Source organism: Carcharodon carcharias, chromosome 19, assembly GCF_017639515.1.
Source record: "Carcharodon carcharias isolate sCarCar2 chromosome 19, sCarCar2.pri, whole genome shotgun sequence".
Classification (NCBI taxonomy): Eukaryota; Metazoa; Chordata; class Chondrichthyes; order Lamniformes; family Lamnidae; genus Carcharodon; species Carcharodon carcharias.
The window spans coordinates 92,284,118-92,305,700 of record NC_054485.1 but is presented as its reverse complement, the minus strand read 5'-3'; the positions used below and the strand labels follow the sequence as shown (position 1 = coordinate 92,305,700).

The 21,583-nt window shown below is 45.3% G+C and overlaps 1 protein-coding gene and 1 long non-coding RNA gene across 3 annotated transcripts in view; one reads left to right on the top strand and one right to left on the bottom strand.

Moving 5' to 3' along the window:
• The window catches only part of LOC121291483, a 99,405-nt gene that overhangs the window by 69,184 nt on the left and 8,638 nt on the right, over positions 1–21,583 (bottom strand). The gene's annotated exons all lie outside the window — the stretch shown is intronic.
• Positions 1,530–20,418, top strand: LOC121291482 (RING finger protein 225-like). Of its 2 annotated transcripts, none has more exons than XM_041212719.1 (2): positions 1,530–1,835; positions 18,106–20,418. In XM_041212719.1, the coding sequence occupies exons 1-2, from the start codon at positions 1,793–1,795 to the stop codon at positions 18,747–18,749; spliced, it is 687 nt and encodes a 228-aa protein (XP_041068653.1). In that variant the 5' UTR covers positions 1,530–1,792; the 3' UTR covers positions 18,750–20,418. The 2 variants fall into 2 exon arrangements, with proteins under 2 accessions (XP_041068653.1, XP_041068654.1); XM_041212720.1 differs by lacking the exon at positions 1,530–1,835 and adding an exon at positions 3,960–4,068.

Here is a 21,583-nt window from a genome sequence, read left to right as displayed (position 1 = left end):
GACCAGAATTAAATCACTCCTCACCCTCCGCTATAAACAAAGAAAACAACCCCAGTTTCACCATGGCTAACACTCTGTCAAGATTCTCATAACCTTCTCTAGTCTGATCACATCCTCCCTGTGGTGTGGTGACCAGAACTCTACACTCACTGGCTGCATCAGCACTCTTGTCCCTGAGTCACAAGTTTCCAGGCTCCACTCTCTCTCTCTCTCTCTCCAGGGCTTGTGCACGAAAATCAAGGCTGACGCTCCAGTGCGGTACTGAGGGAGTGCTGCATTGTTCGAGGTGCCACCTTTCAGATGAGACCTTAAACTGAGGGCCCACCTGCCTCCTCTGCTGGATCGATCCCATGGTCTGCTTTTGAAGAAAAGCAGGGGAGGCATCCTGACCAATATTTATCCCTCAACATCAGAAAAAAAAAACAGATCGCCTGGTCGTTATTACATTGTTGCTTGTGGGAGCTTGCTGTGCTCAAATTGGCTGTTGCCTTCCCTACATTGCAACAGTAACCACAGTGCAATAAGTATTCCACTGTAAAACACTTTGAGACGTTCGGTTGTGAAAAGAGCTATAAAAATGCAAATCATTTCTTGTGTTGCCTAACTGGGTTTTATACAGTTCTGGCGTAACTTCCCTGCTCAAGATCCTATGTGCTAAGAAGCGAGGGCAGCAACTTTGTCTCTCTGCTATCCCCCTGTCCAATATTATCAGGCGTGTCTCTCTTCACTAAACCCCCTCTACCCCTCCCCACAGCGGCCGCACCTGCCCAACCCCCTCCGATAAAAGCTGAACTGGGCTTGCAGGTTCATGGCGCCTGGCCAGGTGTAGTCTGTGTAACTGAGCCAACAGGTGGAACAGGCTGGACCAGCTCACAGCATTCTGGGTGTGAGGAGGCCGGCCACATGCCTTCAGTTTAGACCGCTCCGAGGCAAGTCAACGGGCTCATCGGATCAGCTACCAGACCAATACAGGACGCAATGTAAACATATCCTGGATAATTGCTCATGACAGAAAACAGGGCAGAGCAGCTATCCGGGCACTGAGAAACAACAAGCCAAATCTTAAATAGCGTCTGTGCCTGCTTACCGAGAGACAGCAGGACAGAGCTCCCTCACCGGGTTACTGAGAGAGAGCAGGACAGAGCTCCCTCACCGGGTTACTGAGAGACAGCAGGACAGAGCTCCCTCACCGGGTTACTGAGAGAGAGCAGGACAGAGCTCCCTCACCGGGTTACTGAGAGACAGCAGGACAGAGCTCCCTCACCGGGTTACTGAGAGAGAGCAGGACAGAGCTCCCTCACCGGGTTACTGAGAGACAGCAGGACAGAGCTCCCTCACCGGGTTACTGAGAGAGAGCAGGACAGAGCTCCCTCACCGGGTTACTGAGAGAGAGCAGGACAGAGCTCCCTCACCGGGTTACTGAGAGAGAGCAGGACAGAGCTCCCTCACCGGGTTACTGAGAGAGAGCAGGACAGAGCTCCCTCACCGGGTTACTGAGAGAGAGCAGGACAGAGCTCCCTCACCGGGTTACTGAGAGAGAGCAGGACAGAGCTCCCTCACCGGGTTACTGAGAGAGAGAGAGAGCAGGACAGAGCTCTTACTGAGAGAGAGGACAGAGATCCCATGCCGGGTTACTGAGAAAGAGAGAGGCAGCAACAGCCCCAGCATTGGCTATTGAGAGACAGCAAGCAGCATCCGGAATACCGATAACTGGCGGACGAAATTCGAATGTGTCCCGCCGTCCCGCAGGAACAGGTAGTCAAGGAAACGCGAAGCAACGACAGGGGAGGAGATGGAAAATCATCCCTTAGCCGAAAGGTCAGAGATCCACATAGGTAAGCGGACCATCTGGGCGGAATGTGCAATCACAGCATCAGAGAAATATAAAGAGGAATTTCCAATTGGGCTAAGAACTGGAGGACAATCAGAAAGATCGAGACAGTCGGAATATAAGGGGTTAAACGGCGGGCTTGCAAAGAACAATATTCAAATATTGTTGCAGCCAGCACTTGGAAATGTCACCGAGTCCTTCACAAATATAAATTTGGCGTGACAGTTAAAACAAAGGAGGAAATGCGCGCAGGAAGCGGACTGAAAGGAAGTGAAGCAGAGACCATGATAGAGAGAGCAAGCCCCTAAGAGTTCTCTGTTTTTAATCCAAATGTTCCATTTGGCTCTGTGTAACGTGTAAGGACATTGTGGAAAGTGAGGAAGGGGTCTCTGGGATTAATACCACCCCCACTCCTTAATGTGAAGGAGAACGGTTTATTTTTTCCAAAAAAAAGTTTTAATCAAATTTGTAAAACAAAATACATAACAGTTCAAATGTGCTCATACCCTAACAGCGCTGCGGGTGTACCTACACCATATGGCAATTCAAGAAGACAGCTCACCACCACCTTCTCACGGACAATCGGGCAATAAATGCTGTCCGAGCCAGCGACCCCCACATCCCATGAAAGGATAAAATAAAACATAAAGTACAATACCGGGGAGGCATAGTGGTATCGTTGCTGGACTAGTAATCTAGAGACCCTGAATCCCAAAGGGCAGATGGTGGAATTTGAATTCAAGAAGAATCTGGAATTAAAAGTCTAATGATAACCAGGAAACCTATGTTGGTTGTTGGGAAAACCCATCTGGTTCACTAATGACCTTTAGGGAAAAAAATCTGCCGTCCTTACGTGTGACTCCAGGCCCACAGCAATGTGGTTGACTCTTAAATAACTGAATGTCCCCTGAACTAGGGATGGGTTATAAATGCTGACCTGGCCAGTGACATCCCATGAATGAATTAAAAAATACAATACAACTCACTACACTCAAGATTATACATTATATTTACAATATACATTTCATGTTAAACATACATCCTGAAGAGTTTTATGCAGGTTCTCACCACCTCGATATACTGTGGCAGGTCGGCCTTAGGCTGTGGCTTTTGAGTCTTTCCCCAAAATAGAAACCAGCAAAACTTGGGAAATGACTGGTACTGGTCTGGGCTGAAGTTCCATTTTAAGGTTATACCAGTGCCAGTCATTTTGCAAGTCTTTCTGTTTCTTTCTTTTAGGGAGAGTGATCTTTTGCTCCTGATTCACTTCTCTGAAGGCTGGTGCTAGAGGAAGAAAAAGATTTGCATTTTGGTAGTGGCCTACAGGACCTGAGGATATTCCAATGCTTTGCAATCAATTAAGTATTGTCGTTACCATGTTGCAATGAAGGAAATCCAGGTTATTTTGGGCAAGTGATTTGGAATGGAAAAATCCCAGGAATTTCTACACTTCCAGCAGGAGGTGTATAACTAATTGATTCACCCTGCCTTGTAGTTCCCCTTTAGTCTAGAGAAGGTTAAGAGGAGATGTGATAGAGCCGTTCAAAATCATGGGCAGAATTTTTAGCTGGGCATGTGCCCGACCCGATAGGAGGTGAAATTCTGCGAGATGATATCGGGCAAGCATCCCAATGTCATCCTGAGCTCGCGCGACATTTCACTTGGTGGGCACCCGTAAAAGTTGGAAGCGCGCCCCCCTGACAATTAAGAGGCCGAGCAGCGTAACTAAAGGTGCGATCATCTCTGATTTCTCGTGGCCCATCCAACCTTGTGGTTGGCGGACAGGTGAATCGGCCAGGGGGACTTTGCATTTTTCATGAAACCTCATCCAAGGGTGGGATGATGTTTCCGTTACTAAATGAAAAAAAAAGAATCTACGGACAGCATTTTATGTGTATATGTTCAGGTGATTGATTGTAATGCTTGCACTTTTTTTCCCCCTGATTTTAGAAACTTTATTTCATGCTTTTCAGGTCTTCATCTCCCTGAGGCAGCTGTCTGCCATTGGAGAGCTTGCTGTCCGCCCATGCCCGCGCTGATGTCAGCACCCACTCTCTTCCTGCTCCCACCCCGGCAGCACTGAGCTCCTCGATGTGCACTTCACGCTGGCTGGATGTTAATTGACCTTCCAGCGTGAAATCACAGTCGGTCGCCGATCCCCAGGGCTGCCGATTGCTACCCACCCACCTAAAAATTCTGCCCCACGTCTTAACACGGTGAATGTGGAGAAACTGTGGGTGGGTCAGTAACCAGAGGACATGGATTTAAGGCCATTGGTGAAAGAACCAGAGGCCACACATGAGGGAGAATATATTCTTTGGCCATCCACTCTGATCTTCTGCCTAAAAGATTGGCAGAAGCAGATTCAATAGGAATTTCAAAAGGGAATTCAGAAGGAGGGGCATTGCAGGGCAATGGGACAAGAGCTGGGAGAGTAGGATGAATTGGAGCGGTCTTTCAAAGAGCCAGCATGGCACAATGGGCTGAATGGCCTCTTTCTGTCCTGTCTTCTTTTATTCTTTCATTTTCCTTCTATCTAAGACATACTCAGGCATCTGCCTCATGGACAGCTATGTTGCTTACCCGTAGTTTGGGGTTCACCAAGCTCCTGGCATCAGCTGCTTTCACTCAGCCCCCAGCAGGCCTCCCTTCCTGCCAGTGTCCAGGCCTCAGACCACCCACTTTCCACCCCCCATTCCTAACCTCCACTCTCTCTGCTCCATTTACTCCCAGTCTGTGCTGGTGGTTTCCTTAACAAAGACCCATACATGTGTTTTTAAAAAAAGTTGCAGAACAATCTATGAAGGGCCCCTTCTAGTGGCTCAGTTGGTAAATCTGCGAGCACTGCAATTTGGGTTGCCAACACTTGTTGGCTGTATTCCTGGAGGTTTCATTGTATCACCTTCCTTCCTATAACTTACCTAGATGGTGAAACAGCCCATTACCCACCTCCCCCACAACTTTCCCCCACACTCCCCAGCCTCCACCCTCACCCTGCCATCTCCAATATCTTTTAACTAATAAACAAAGTGTTCAAAGAAACTACAAATACATTTTTGTTTAATTTCCACTGGTTTTGGCTTGTTCCTGCCTTGCTGGCAGAAGATTCATCCTCAAATCCTGGAGGGTTGGTAACCCTACAATCACCCTCCGTGCCTCTGGGAGAGGAAAGGTAAAAAATTAGCCAGGGCCCTGATCAGTATCCAGTGACCTTTGCTGGAAAATGTATTGAGTGAAGGCAGAACCGGACGTGACGAATGCTACAGTGGAAAAGCAAGCTGACAGTCAATGTAAGGACAAAATTAACAGTCGCTTGGACACATGCAGGATAATTAAGAAATGCCAGCATGAATTTGTCAAAGGCAAATTGTGTTGAACTAACTCTATTGAGGGTATTGATGAGGTAAAAGAGGTGGTTGATGAGGGTAATATAGTTGATGTGATGGAAATAGACTCCAAAATGTGTTTGATAAAGCACCACATAATAGACTTGCCAGCAAGGTTGAAGTCCTTGGAATAAAAGTCAAAGTGAATGGTTGTTTTTTTCCATCTAGAGGAAGGGATTCCCCAAGGGTTGGTACTAAAGCCATTGCTTTTCTTGATGTGTATCGATGGCATAAGCTTGGCTGTGCAGGGTGTAGGATTGTCAACTGTGATAAAATGTATTCCTGGAGGTTTCATCACATGACTTACCCCCCCAAATCCCCACCACCGCCATAGTCCAGCCAATAGTTGACCAACACATCCATCCCTGTGACGTATACTGCCTTCCTACACCAATTGGAAAGCACAAAGACTCATTACCCAGTTGGGTGATGCTTGACTGTCAGCCAAACAGCCTTTTCTTCCCCCATATCAATGTTTTTATATCTGGTAAAGAGAAATGTTCAAAGAAAATGGCAAAAAAAACACCATCTTTTTTAAAGTCTCGATGATTTTTCTCCAGGGTTGCACATAGCAGTGTCCTGGAGATTGATCTTCAATTCCTGGAAACTCCAGGCCAATCCCGGAGGGTTGGCAACCCTAGCAGAGCACAATTTTAAAATTTGCAGATGACACAAAATTTGAATGTACTGTATTGTGAAGTGTAAAGAAGACTAGACTTCAAGAGGAAATACAATGGGCTGGTGGAAGGGGTAGACATGTGGCAGTTAAAATTTAATGCATAGAAGTGTGAAGTGATACCATTTGGTAGAAAGAGCAGGAGCATAGTGTTATCACCGGCCTGGTAATCTAGAGACCCAGTGTAATGCTCTGGGGACCTGGGTTCAAATCCCACCATCTGGAATTAAGTCTAATGATGACCATGAAACCATTGTCATAAAAGCCCATCTGGTTCGCTAATATTCTTTAGGGAAGGAAATCTGCTGGTCTGGCCGACATGTGACTCCAGACCCACAGTAATGTGGTTGACTCTTAAATTGTGCTCTGAACAAGGACAATTAGGCATGGGCAATAAATGCTGGCCTAGCCAGTGATGCCCACATCCTGTGATTGATTTTTTTTTAAATGGGCACAATTCTAAATGATAGACGTGTGGCAGATAAAATTTAATACATAGAGGTGTGAAGTGTTACAGTTTGGTAGAAAAACCTGTGGCATAGTGGTATTATCACTGGACTGGTATTCCAGAGCCCCAGGGTAATTCTCAGGGGAACGTTAAAGAGAGGAGCAGAGAATCTGGGGTGGGGGGGGTGGTGTTAAATGTGCATTAATTGTTGAAGGTGGCAGCACAGGTTGAGAAAGTGGTTAAAAAGGTCCTGAGTTTTATAAATGGAAGGATAGAGTATGAAAACAAAAGAGTTATGAAAAATGTTTACAAAGTTCAGGTTCAGCCTCAACTGGAGTATAGTGCACAATTTTGTGCACTGCACCTAAGGAAAGATGTAAAGATATTGGAAAGGTAGATGGGAGACATAGAGGCTGTTCTACTTGGGGAAACCTCAGGGGAGATTTATTAGAGATGTCCAGAATCTTGTGGGATCTAGACTGAGTTGATAGAGAGAAACTGTTCTCATTTGGCAGAAAGGTTGAGACCAAACGACAGCAATATAAGGTGATCATCAAAAGAACCAACGTTGACATGAAGAAAAGCTTCATGGTGCAATGGATGGATAGGATCTGAATGGCATAGTCTGAGATTGAGGTAGAGGGAGATTCAATCATTGCTTTCAACAGGGAATTGGATGAGTACTTAAAGACAAATAATTTATAGCTTTAGGAGGGAAGAACCGGAGATTGGGACTAGCTGTGCTGCTCTTACAGAGAGCTGATGTGCCAAGTGGCCTCCTTTTGCACTGTGATTCTAGTTTTCCAATTCAATATGGGTGGAGTACTTAAGGGTGGAACTGCAGCCAGGGTCATCAACCTTCAAGGGAAGAGGGTGGAGAATGGATGGGGAATAAAATCCTATGGGATTGAAAATCTCATGATCCGCAAACCACCTGGTGTATGCATGTGCGTTTGAAAATGTGCATGTGCATGTGTATGCATGTCTGAGTTTATCTACAAAAGTGTATACATCTGTTTGATATGCATACAAGAATGTGGGTATGCGTGTGTGCATAGTGTTGAAAGTTTGTAAGCACATCATGTGCAAGACAAACTGACAGTACTGTCAGCTATCAGCAGTACTGTACTGTATCAGCTGTATCACATTGACAGTGTTGTACTGTATCAGCTATATTGCGCTGAATGTACTGTACCAGCTGTGTCACACTGACAGTACAATACTATGTCTAATTACACAGTATTGTACTGTATCAGCTTGATCACAATGACGGTATTGTATGAGCTGTGTAACACTGACTGTACTTTATCAGCCATATCAGACTAACAGTGCTGAACTATATTAGCCGCCGCAATACATTGACAGTACTGTACTGAATCTGCAATATCACACTGACATGCAGTACTGTATCAGCTATATCATACTGATGGTGCTGCACTGTATCGGCTGTAGCATACTGATTACTGTATCAGTTGTGTCACTGGCTGTACTTTATTGTATCAGCTGTATCACACTGACAGTACTGTACCATATCAGCTGTTCCATACTTTCCACACTACTGTATCAGGTGTATTACACCAGAGAGTACTGTACTCTATCAGTTGTGTCACACTGACATTATTGTACTGTATCATCTGCGTCAGGCATATAGTACTGTATAATATCAGCTATACCACACTGACAGTATAATACTGTATCAGCAGTATCACAGTGACAGTAGTATTGTCCTCTACCAGCTGTATCACACTGATAGTGCTGTACTATATCAGTTGTGTTAGACTGACGTATAGATTGGGTGAATTAGATTGGCAAAGGTAGCCTGGAAGAATGGTTCATAGAGTGCACTCGGGACAATTCCTTAGAGCAGTATGCCCTAGTGCCAGTCAGGGAGCAGGCTATTTTAGACCTGGTAATGTGCAATGAAACAGGATTAATTAATGATCTCATAGTAAAGGACCTTCTAGGCGACAATGATCACAACATGATAGAATTTCTCGTTCAGTTTGAGGGTGAGAACTGTGAGTCTAAGTCCAGTGTCTTAAAGTAAATAAGGGCAATTACAAGGGTATAAGGACAGAGTTGGCTAAAGTGAATTGGGAAAATAAGATAAAAGGTAGGATAATAGAGAAGCAGTGGCAGGCATTTAATGAGATGCTTCATAACTCTCAGGAAAGACATATTCCATTTAGAAAGAATGAGAAGGAGGCAACATCCATGGCTAACTAAAGGAGTTAAGGATAGTATCAGATTGAAAGAAAAAGCATACAATACTGCAAATTGTTAGTGAGAGGTCAGAAGATAGGACAGGTTTTAGAAACCAGCAAAGAATGAATAAAAAAAACTAAGGGAGAAATTATAGAATTAGAGCAAGTTAGCTAGGAATATAAAAACCAATAGTAAGTTTCTACAAATATTTAAAAAGAAAGAGTAATTAAGGTGAGTGTTTGTCCATTAGAGGGTGAGACTGGGGAATTATTCAAGGTAAACAAGGAAACGGCAAAGTATTTTGTGTTTATCTTCACTGTAAAAGGCACAAAAATATCCTAAGAATACTTGAAAATCAAGAGGTGAAAAGGAAGGAGAAACTTAAAAGAGTCACAATCACTAGGGAAAAGTTACTAGGAAAACTACCAGAACTAAAAGCTGACAAGTCCCCAGACCCTGATGACCTGCATCCAAGGATCTTAAAAGAAATGGCTGCAGAGATAATAGATGCATCGGTTGTGATCTTCCAAAATTCCTGAGATTCTGGAACGATCCCAGCGGATTCAAAAAATCACAAATGTAACACCTCTGTTCAAGAGGGGAGGGAGACAGAAGATAGACAACTATAGGTCAGTTATCCTAACATCTGCCATAGGAAAAATGCTAGGATCCATTATTAAAGAGGTAGTAGCAGGACATTTTGAAAATGATCATACAATCAGGCAGACTGAAAGGGAAATCATGTTTGAATAATTTATTAGAGCTTTTTGAGGAAGTAACAAGCAAGTGGATAAAGGGGAGCCATAGATGTAGTGTACTTGGATTCCCAAAGGGCATTTGATAAGGTGTCACATCAAATGTTACTACATAAAATAAGCTGAAAGGGTAGCTAACAGGAAGCAGAGAGTGGAGATAAATGGGTCATTTTCGAGTTATGAGCTGTAAATAGTGGACTGTCAGGGTCTCAACTATTTACAATCTACCCAATGACTTGGAAGAAGGGACCAAATGTATGTACGCTCGCTAAATTTGCTGACGACACAAAGATAGTAGAGTAGGTTGTCAAGGGGCCATAAAGAGTCACAAAGTGATTTAGATAGGTTAAGTGAGTGGGCAAAAAAATTGGCAGATGGAGGTATAATGTGGGAAAATATGAATTTGTCCATTTTGGCAGGAAGAATAAAAAAGCAACACGTTCCTGAAATGAAGAAACTGGAGAGCTCCATGGTACAGAGGGATCTGGGTGTCATGGTACATGAATCTCAAAGTATGCAGGTACAGCAAGTGATTAGGAAGGCAAATGGAATGTTGGCATTTATTTCAAGAGGAATGGAACATAAAAGTAGGGAAGTGTTGCTGCACAGGGCATTGGTGAGACCACACCTAGAGTACTGTTTACAGTTTTGGTCTCTTTACTTAAGGACGGATATGCTTGCATTGGAAACAGTTCAGAGAAGAGCCACTAGGTTTATTTTTGGAATGAAGGGGGTTGTCTTTTGAGGAAAGGTTGAGCAGATTGAGCCTATACTCATTGGAATTTAGAAAAATGAGAGGCGATCTTACTGAAACATATAATATTCTGAGGGGATGTTTCTGCATGTGGGAGAGTACTAGGGGGACACATTTTAAAAATTTAAGACTGATGAGCAGAAATTTCTCTGAGGGTCGTTAATCTGTGGAATTCTCCCGCACAGAGAACAGTGCAAGCTGAGTCATTGAATATAAACAAGGTTGAGTTAGGCAGATTTTTGATTTACAAGGGAGTCTATGGTTATTGGGAGGCAACAAGAAAGTGGAGTTGAGGCCACAATCAAAAGAGCCATGATCTTATGAAATGGTGGAGCAGGCTTGAGAGTCATATGGCCTACCCCTGCTCTTATTTCTTGTGTTCTTTTGACAGTACTGTCCTCTGCTAGCTGTTTCATAGTGACAGCACTGTACTGTATTCACTGTGTCAGACATACAGTCCTGTCCTGTATCAACTGATTTACACTGACAATATAGTTCTCTGTGAGCTGTATCACACTGACCGTACTGTACCATATCAACTGTACTTTTTTTAGTCTTTCACAAGATGTGAGCATCACTGGCTGGGCCAGCATCTTATTGCCCATCCCTAATTGCCCTTGAGAAGGTGGTGGTGAGCTGCATTCTTGATTCTCTGTAGTCCATTTGGTGTTGAAACACCTACAATGCTGTTAGGAGGGAGTTCCTGGATTTTGACCCAGCGACAGTGAAGGAATGGCAATGGTGTGTGACTTGCAGCTGGTGGTATTCCCGTGCTTCTGATGCCCTTGTCCTTCTGGGTTGTAGAGGTTGCAGATTTGGTAGGTGCTATCAAAGGAGCCTTAGTTAGTTGTGCATCTTAACTGCTGCCACTGTGCGTCGGTGGTGGAGGTAGTGAATGTTGAAGGTGGTGAATGGGGCGCCAATCAAGTGGGCTGCTTTGTCCTGGATGAAGTCGGGCTTCTTTAGTGTTGTTGGAGTTGCATTCATCACACTGTATTACACTTGAGTACTGTACCATTTCAGCTGTGTCATACAGACAGTGCTGTACTGCACCAGTATATCACACTGACTGTAATGTATCACTCTGATAGTCCTCTGATGTATCACACTGGCAGTAATGTGCTGTATCAGCTGTGTCACACTGACAGTAGTATGCTGTACCACTGTATCACAACAATAGTCCTGTGCTGTATCACAACGATAGTCCTCTGCTGTATCACAATGATAGTCCTGTGGTGTATCACACTGACAGTCCTGTACTGTATTAGTTGTGTCACAATGACTACACTGTACTGTATCACACTGACAGTCCTGTGCTGTTTTAGCTGTGTCACAATGACTACACTGCTGTATCACACTGACAGTCCTGTGCTACATCAGTGTACCTCACAATGTCCTGTACTTTTTTATTCAATCATGGGATGTGGGCATCGCTGGATAGGCCAGCATTTATTGCCCATCCTTAATTGCCATTGATAAGGTGGTGGTGAGCTGCCTTCTTGAGCTGCTACAGTCCATGTGGAGTAGGTACACCCACAGTGCTATTAGGGAGGGAGTTCCATGATTTTGACTCGGCAACAGTGAAGGAATGGCAATATATTTCCAAGTTAGGATGGTGAGTGACTTGGGGCGGAGGGGTCTTCCAGGTGGTGGCGTTCCCATGTATTTGCTGCCTTTGTCCTTCTAGATGGTAGTGGTCATGTATTTCGAAGGTGGTGCCAAATGAACCTTGGCAATTTTCTGCAGCGCATCTTGTAGATGGTACTCACTGCTTCCACTGTGCATCATTGGTGGAGGGAGCCAATCAAATGCGTTACGTTGTCCTGGATGGTGTCGAGCTTCTTAAGTGTTGTTGGAGCTGCCCTCATCCAGGCATGTGGAGAATATTCCACCACACTCCTGACTTGTGCCTTGTAGATGGTGGACAGACTTTAGAGAGTCAGGAGCTGAGTTACTCACCACAGGATTCCTAGTCTCTCACCTGCTGTTGTAGCCACAGTATTTATATCGCTGGTCCAGTTCAGTTCCTGGTCAATGATAAACTTCAGGATGTTGATAGTGGGGGATTCAGTGATGGTAATGCCATTGAATGTCAAGAGGCGATGGTTGGATTCTCTCTTGTTGGAGATGGTCATTGCCTGGCACTTGTGTGGCGCAAATGTTACTTGCCACTTGTCAGCCCAAGCCTGGATATTGTTCAGGTCTTGCTGCATTTGGACATGGACTGCTTTAGTATCTGAGGACTCGTGAATGGTGCTGAACATTGTGCAATCATCAGCGAACATCCCCACTTCTGACCTTCTGATGGAGGGAAGATCATTGATGAAACAGTTGAAGATGGTTGAACCAAGGACGCTACCCTGAGGAATTCCTGCCGCGATGTCCTGGAATGCATCTCGCATTTCCAATTTCATTTCAGCTTGCAGCATCTCCCAAGTTTATTTCTTATTGCACACAGGATCCTATAGTTTAAAGTTGAAAGCATGTTATGTAATGCCATGACATTGCTCATATTCAACAAATAAGGGACTGTTACACAACATGACTCACTGTTCATTATTGTTTTGTTAAGGTATGTTTAATTGACCGATCCCTTTCAGGTCAAAAGTCTGTTTGCTGTAAGTAAACACATCATGGAATCAATTCTCAATTGTTGTGGGTCAGGGAAGTTCCTGTAAGAGCATGTAGCCAGGGAAAAAAAGGCGTGAAATGAAACCCTTCCTCCTTCTTTTATTTCATGTAGTTTGGACATTTTGATGTGTTCACTGGACCACTTGAAAACTTTCATAAAACCCAGAGCTTCTTTCCCACTGACATACAGGAAGCTGGAAGGATGGCGGCAATGCTGTAATCTGTAAATTACCCACAGCTCACAAACCAGATGCCCTGTGTTTCAAAATGCCCATTGTTTGTATTGACTGTTAGTGCAGTGTGATTCAAAACCTGCTACCGACAGGGACAGTCATCATGGGTTGCCTGAAATCCCAATACTAACATAGACATGGCTGTGGAATAATACAGACACTGAATCCAGCAGGGATAGAGACTGGACGGATTCAGACCCCGATTCCAGCAGAGACAGCAATAATGGGGAATTCAGAGCCTGATACCAGCAGGGACAGTGACAGTAGGGAGGGGGGATTCAAACCCTGATAGCAGCAGGAACAGTGATGATGGGGGGATTCAGACCTTTAAACCAGCAGAAACAACAATGATGGTGCGGGGAGGGGGAGAGATTCAGAGCCCGATACCAGCAGGGACAGTGACAGTGGAGGGGGATTCAGTACCTGATACCAGTAGAAACAATACTGATGGGGGGAGAGTCAGGCCTTGATACCAGTGGGGACAGTGACAGTGAAGTGAACAAAATCCCGATACCAGCAGGAAGAGTGACCAGGAATGTGAAGCTAGCCTCAGTAATGGTAACCACAAAGCTATCACAGATTGTCATTAAAAAAACCATCTGACCTTTACTCAAGGAGAACAAGCCCAGCTTCTCCAAACTAACCTAGCTAAAATTCCTCATCCTGAAACCATTCTGGTGAATCTCCTCTGTTCCCTCTCAAGGACACCAGGTAACTTATGCAAAGGCTGTGGCGTAGTGCTAACGTCATAGGACTAATAATCCAGGTGCTCTGGGGACATGAGTTCAAATCCCACCATGGTAGCACTCAGTATCCCCTAAAGTGTTACCTAACATGAACTTTATAAAGGAATAACATTTTGCACTGAATAACTTGTCCTTTAAAACCGATGTCCTTTAGGGAAGGAAATCTGCTGTTTTTTGCCCAGTCTGGCCTACATGTGACTCCCGACCCACAGCAATGTGGTTGACTCTCAACTGCCCTCCGAAATGGCCTAGCAAGCCGCTCAGTTCAAAGGCAGTTAGGGACAGGCAACAAATGCTGCCTTTGCCAACGACACCCGCATCCCATGTAAGAATAAATTTAAGACATAAAATTGTGGGCTGCCACAACGAGATCTGGCCGCTTCCATTCCAAGCATGGCTCTAATGAGGTTGACTCTTAACGCCTTTGCCAAGCAGGCCAACATGGTGTGGTTGACTATCAAATGCCTGGCATACCAGTCCATTGCACAAACAGTGGCTTCTCAGAAAGTTCCACCATCTTCCCAGGGAAGCTCATAAACTTTTCCATGCTTTCTGGTCAGGTGAAGTCCAGGTGCAACTTGGAATATCTTCAATTTAATCTTTATTTGCATGCACAAGCAAGTTTTAATTTTTTTTAATCACTGTTCTTCACCGTTTCTTTTTCATATTGACTATCCACTGTAATGCCAAGAATCAGGGAATCTTACAGCCCATAAATGTAAAAGTGAATCCAAAAACCTTCTCCCAGCGTGTAAATAGTGAGCAGTAAATGGCGGCATGGGCCTTATTATAGACAGAGAAGGTGAGAAATGCTTTGAGGCGCAAGACAAGGCTAGAATAATGAGTACTCTATATCAGTGTTTACTAAGGAAGAGGACACTGACAAAATATCAGTAGAGGTGGAGATGGTAGAGGTAATGGATGCGATGAAAATTAATAGGAAGGATGCACCGGGATGGCTGACTCTGCTTAGAGTGGTCTGGATGGTTGTATCCCAGGTTGTTACAGGAAGTGAGGGCATAGTACAGAAGGACCAGCCGTTATCTTTCAATCTTCCTTCAATATGAACAAGGTGCCAAAGGATTGGGGAGTAGCAAATATGACACCTTTATTCAAGAAAGGGTACAAGGACAGTCCCAGTAACAACAGGTCAGTCAGCTTAACATCAGTGGTGGGTAAGGTTTTGGAAACAATAATCAGGGGTGGGGGGGGGGAGGAGGGAAATCAACAGGCACTTTGAGAGATTTGAGTCTGTTAAGGAGAGCCAGTACAGATTTGTAAAAGGCAGATCATGTTTGACTACTCTAATTGACTTTTTTTGATAAAGTGACAGAGAAGGTTGATGAAAGGAAACCAATGGATGTCATCCATATGGATTTTAAGAAAGCCTACCTTGGTATGTGATACTTTGTCAAATGCTAACAAAATTGCAGCTCAAGGGGTAGGAGGGTCAGTGTCAAGTTGGATTTAAAAAATGGCTAAAGAACAGAAAAGAGTGAGTCATGTTAAAAGATTGTTTTTCAGGTTGGTAGTAGACAGTGGTTTTCCCCAAGGTTCGGTGCTGGGAGCACTGCTTTATTTGATGTATATAAATGTGTTGGATAATGGAACACAGAGTGAAGTTTCTATCATTGCCGATGATATCAAACTTAAGAGGTATGGCTGACATTGAGGATGGTAACTATCGGCAGTGAAACAGAACATGGATAGGCTGGCAGAAAGGGCAGACAAATGGCAGATGGAATTTAATAAAGATAAGTGTAAGGTGATGCATATTGCAGGAGGGATAATAAAGGCAAAATAAAAGTGAAATACTGCAGATGCTGGAAATCTGAAACAAAAACAGAAAATGCTGGAAAAACTCAGGTCTGGCAGCATCTATAGAGAGGGAAACAGAGTTAACGTTTCGAGTCCATATGACTCTCCATATCTTCCTGATAAGAAAGGTAATGTAGATTTAATGGCACAGTTCTCAAAAATACAGGGGCAGAGTGATACGTATAGGTCTTTGAAAGTGGCAGGACATATTGAGTAATGAACAAAGCAATGTTTTTATTTGATCATGGGATGTGGGCATCTCTGGCTAGGCCAGCACTTATTGTTCATTCCTAATTGTCCTTCAGATGGTGGTGATGTGCTGTCTTCTTGAACCACTGCAGCCCATGTGTTGTAAGAACATCCACAGTGCTGTTAGGAAGGGTGTTCCAGGATTTTGAACCAGCGACCAGTGACAAGTGATAGATGTGGGATCTTGGGTTTTATAAATAAAGTTATTCAGTGCAAGGATGTTAATCCTTTATAAAGCTCATGTTAGGCCATACTTTAGGACATATGTCAATGTCCTTGAGAGGGCACAGAGGAGATTCACCGGAATGGTTTCAGGATGAGGAATTTTAGTTAGATTTGGTTGGAGAATCTGGGCTTGTTCTCCCTGGAGTAAAGGAGATTCAGTGTACAAGGTTATGATGGTTTTAGATAGAACTCTGCTCCCTAACTACCAAGTCCATTCCTCTGCCTGACAACATCTGATGCTAAGCCAGCCTGTTCACAATCTTGGAATCACATTTGATCCAGAGATGAGTTTCTCACTTCATATTCGTGCCATATCTAAGACTGCCTATTTCCATCTCCATAACATTGTTCATCTTCACCCCCATCTCATCTTGTCTGCTGCTGAAACCCTCATTCATGTCTTTGTTACCTCTAGACTTGACTTTTGATGCGCTCCTGGCTGGTGTCCCACATTCTACCCTCTGAAAACTTGAAATCATCCAAAACTCTACTGCCTGCTGTATCTTAATTCACAGAAAGTCTCATTCCCTTATCATCCCTGTGCTTGCTGACCTAATATTGGCTCCCAGTCAGGCAACACCTTGATTTTGAAATTCTCATCCTTGTTTTCAAATCCCTCCATGGCCTTGCCCTTCCTTATCTCTGCAATCTCCTCCAACCTCACAATCCTCCAAGATATCTATGCTCCTCTAATTATGGCCTCTTGTGCATTCCCAATTATAATTGCTTCACTATTGGTGGCAGTGCCCTTAGTTGCCTGGGCCCCAACCCCTGAAGTACCCTCCCTACACCTCTCCCCCTCTCTACCTCACTTTCCACCTTTAAAACACTTCTTAAAACTTCCCTCTTTGGCCAAGCATCTGGTCATCTGACCTAATATCTCCTTTTGTGGCTTGGTGTTTTTCTTTGTTTTACAATGCACCTGTGAAGTGCTTTGAGATATTTCATTGCATTAAAGGTGCTATATAAATATACGTTTCTGTTGCTGTAGGTAAGTTGGACAAAGAAAAGAGGTTTCCATTTGCTGATGGTAGACAGACTACTGGACATATGTTTATGGCTATTGGCAAGAAATGCAGTGGGAGGATGTGAGGAAGAACCTTTTAACGTAACAAATGGTCATGACTTGGAACTTGCTGCCTATGAGGGTGGTGGAAATGGAAACAGTCAATGATTTCAAAAGAAAATTGGATGGGCACTTGAGGGGAAAAAAACTTGCAGGGATACAGGGATAGAACGGGGGGGATGGGACTGACTGGGTCCCTCTGCAGAGCACGGGTGAAATGTGCCATAATGCCTGTATGAGAAGGAGACCATTCAGCCCATCATGCCTGTGCCAGCTCTTTGAAAGAACTGTCCAGTTGGTCACACTGCCCCTGGCCCTTCCCCCTTAGCCCAGCAATTTTCTCTCCTTCAGGTATTTATCCAATTTCATTTTGAAAGCGATTATTGAATCTGCTTCCACTGGACTTTCAGGCAGCGTTTTCCAGATCATGTGTAAAAAAACAAACTGTCCCCATCTCCCCTTTAGCTCCATTTCCAGCTGCCTTAAATCTGTGTTCTCTAGTTACTGACCCTGCCATTGGAGGAAATTGTTTCTCTCTATCCAGTCCATGAAAAACCTTCATGATTTTGAACTGCTCCATTAAATTTCCACATAACCTTCTCTGCTCTGTGGAGAGCCATCCTAGCTTCTCCAGTCTCTTCTCTTAAATGGCACCATTCTAGTAAATGTCCTTCTGCACCCTCTCGAACACCATAACATCCTTCCCAAAATGTGGTTCTTAAGGCAGGGGAGGCCAGAACTGCAGCAGAACCTTAAAATCAGAGCAAGGCCGGTTCACAGTTGATGTCGGGAGGCACTTCTTTGCACAAAGGGTAGTGGAAATCTGGAACTTTGTCCTCTATAAAGCTGTTGAGGTTGGGGTACAGCGGGTGGTTTGGGGCTGTCAAATTAAAATTGAGACTGGTGGAATTTTGTTGGGTAAGGGTATTAAGGGTCAGGGAAACAAGTCAAGCAGATGAAATTAAGATACAGGTCAACCACGATCTAATTAAATTAAACAGAATGGCTCAACAGGGCCGAATGGCCTCCTCTTGTTCATACTCTATCATTAGACTGACCACCGCCCCATTTTCTGTACACAGATGCTCCAGCCATGGCCGAAGACTCGGACATCACTGCCACCGACCCGCCCGCCCTGTGTTCCGGCGGCTCCGATCTTGAATGTATCATCTGCTTCAGTCCCTTTGACAACGTCTTCAAGCTGCCAAAGCTGCTGGCCTGCGGGCACACCTTCTGCCTCGAGTGTCTGGCCAGGATCAACGTGTCCTCGGAGAACATCAACTCGGTCACGTGCCCCATGTGCCGGCACCCCACCCCGCTGCCCTCCGGCAAGGGGCTGCCGGCCCTGGACAACAACCAGGCCGTCCTGTCCAGGCTGCCCTCCAGCATGCAGAGCGTCCCCTCGATCCGTTTCAGCCGCGATAAGGGGAAACTCTACACCAAGAGCCCGGAGCCTGGATCCTTCCTCAAGCCCGTCCACCTCAGCAGTGTCAGCATGAGCCTGGACGTGGGGCAGCCGGCACCCCGCAGTACGGACTCCGCGCCAAGGCACCTGGAGTGGCTGCCCGTCCGCTCCAGCTGGTGTTACTACGTCGCCATCGGGTTCGTGCTGCTATTCACCATCGCCCTCGTGTTGTCGGGGATCTTTCTTTTCGTCATCATGCCAACCCGTCCCCCTGGCAGCAACCTCAACGGGGGAAACTCGACGGAATCTCAAGCTGGGTAAGACCCATGGTAGCTTGTTGTCTCTGAAGGATGAATGGACCAGTGCCAATGACTCACTTAGAACTCAAGCCCATAGCCCCAGCTGCATTGTTCCCACTTTGCCTTCATCACGTTCTAACATTTCTGATCGCCGGAGACTGTATGAAGCCAATGCTGAGCACAGCTCAGACAGACCTGCTGAGGTCTCCAATATCCTGCCTGGAGTGCATTGCTGCAGCTTTACGCCAACTGGCACTAAGAACAAATCATAGACTTTCTTCGCTATTTGTATTTATATAAAGCCCTCGAGTGAGTAAAATGTCCCAGTAAGGCATTTCACAGTTGTGACGATCAAGACAAAATCTGACTGTGAGCCACATGAAGAGACTCTGGGGACATTTGACCGCACATTGTTCAAAGGGGGTGGGCATGGAGGTACATTTTACAGGAGGAGAAAGGGGTGAAGAGGTTTAGGAAGGTTTTTCTAGAGCTTATGTCCTCAGCTGCTGAAGAGGCTCAGCTATCAGTGGGGGGACAATGAAAAATCACATGGAGCCAGAATTGGAGCTGTGCAGCAATATCAACGGGTTGTAGGGCCGGCAGAGGTTACAGAGATAGAGAAAGAGATGGGGCCGTGGAAGGTTTAAAACAAGGATGGCAATTTTGGACTTGAGGCTTTGCCACACCAGGAATCAGGGTAGGCCAGTAAGTACAGGAGAGGTGAGTGAACAGCACTTGAACCCAGTTTAGATTAGGGCAGCAGTGTTTGGGATGAGCTCGAGTTCCTGGGATGCTGGACAGGGTGAGCATTGGAATAGTCAAATCTGGAAGTAACAAAGTCAGAGATGAGCGTTTCAGCAGCAGATGAGCCGCGTCAGGAGTGGAGGCCTACTATGTTACGGAGGTGGAAGTGACAAGAGAGAATATAGCGATTGGAAGCTGAACTGAGAACGTGTAACGTTGTAAGTGATTCAAATGCAACTCTAATCCAAGCGAGCGCGAAGGAATCATCTCGCTGTATTGATTGCCCAACTGCTTCAGAAAATGCAACTGCGAAACCAAAGACATGAATCAAGCTTCAGGGCAGACAGGACATCGACAGGAGCCACTTTCTGGCTATGCACTAGGTCACTGATTTTCCCTTAGGCTCGGGCACACGGCACCTCATGCCCTCAGGGATCGCTCACAATCTTTGCATGTTGCCAGACCTCTTCCGGTGACCACCTGCTGCACAGTGACTCTTGTGGGAGTCTCTCTGGCGAGGCTGTATATTACTCGCGTGTTTTGAATGGGATTATCCCCTCCTACTTTGTGGGGGGGGGGGGGTCGCTGTTGACTACAAGAACTCGGCAGACCTGCTGCCACGAGTTGGGGCTCCACACACACAGACTCTCGACGTGCACCCCTTTATTCTAATTGCCTAACTCGAATCCAGATTCATAAATTCAGCTGCGATCTAGTGCATCGGCTGCGTAGGAGTGCAATAACACACGCATATTTTAACAGGGTGTGGAGTTATTCGAAAGTTTCTATCAGCACCCAATCAGTAGCTGAACTAGATTTGTTCCTTCCATAACAAAAACAGAATTACCTGGAAAAACTCAGCAGGTCTGGCAGCACCGGCGGAGAAGAAAAGAGTTGACGTTTCGAGACCTCGTGATCCTTCACAAAAACAGAATTACCTGGAAAAACTCAGCAGGTCTGGCAGCATCGGCGGAGAAGAAAAGAGTTGACGTTTCGAGTCCTCATGACTCTTCAAAAGGGTCATGAGGACTCGAAACGTCAACTCTTCTCCGCCGATGCTGCCAGTCCTGCTGAATATTTCCAGGCAATTCTGTTTTTGTTTTGGATTTCCAGCATCCGCAGTTTTTTGCTTTTGTTCTTTCCATATTCGCCACTGCTATACCGTCTTGGGGTGAGAGCCCAAATGGGCCATTCACAAATAGGAAGGTCTGTCAGCTGTGCTGAGGTAACTAACTCAGTCTGGTAAGCTGATGCAGGGCACTTCAACTGGCCTCAGGTTGCCTTGGGTTAGGTAGTGGTAGAATCAGTCAGGGTTCTGTTCCTGATCTCAGCCCGGTGACAATGCGTCAATGTTTTGGTGGGGAACAGGATCAAACTCTGCTGCGATTAATCCCGCTCCCATCATTTTCACTATCCCCACTACCTCTAACCCCACCACATTCCCCGCACCACCCCCCACCCCCACTACTCAGTCAATCACCCAACTTCCCCCGTACTCGCTTGGGACTAACCAGCGAACATTGTGGGAAGCCTGTGGAAACAGACCTCCGTGAAGAGTGAAGACCCTGAGACGAGGGGAGGAAAGAGACGGCAGGAAGGCTTTGGCTGTCGGAGATCGTTATCTGATATCTCATTTAAGGTGAGGTTGCAAGAGAGTGCTGAAACCATACAGAGAAGCAAGAGCATACCCAGCCTAGGTCGAGGGCCACCTGACAATGGGTGAGATCCATCTGGTGCTCACGTGAGATATGCACCGTCCCATTGCAAGCTACATCCAGCCCTTAATGAACAAAATCAAAAATAAAAATACCTGGAAAAACTCAGCAGGTTTGACAGCATCTGCGGAGAGGAATACAGTTGACATTTCGAGTCCGTATGACCCTTCATCAGATGCTGTCAGACCTGCTGAGTTTTTTTCCAAATATTTTTATTTATTTTTTGTTCTAGATTTCCAGCATCCGCAGTATTTTGCTTTTTCCTCAGCCCTTAATGAAGTCGTTCAGGCCCCAGGCAAATTACATTCATCTCATAGTGAAACGTAGTTTGCTTTGGGCAAGGTACACCCAAACCCCTTATTTTATAGTTGAGCCAAAGTAGACACATTGTATGTTG

Bases quoted from the DNA above. Each gene is read 5' to 3' on its own strand.
- LOC121291482 (XM_041212719.1), top strand. From the start codon at position 1,793: ATGGAAAATCATCCCTTAGCCGAAAGGTCAGAGATCCACATAG. The intron at 1,836-18,105 runs GTAAGCGGACCA...TTCTGTACACAG, and splicing joins AAGGTCAGAGATCCACATAG to ATGCTCCAGCCATGGCCGAA.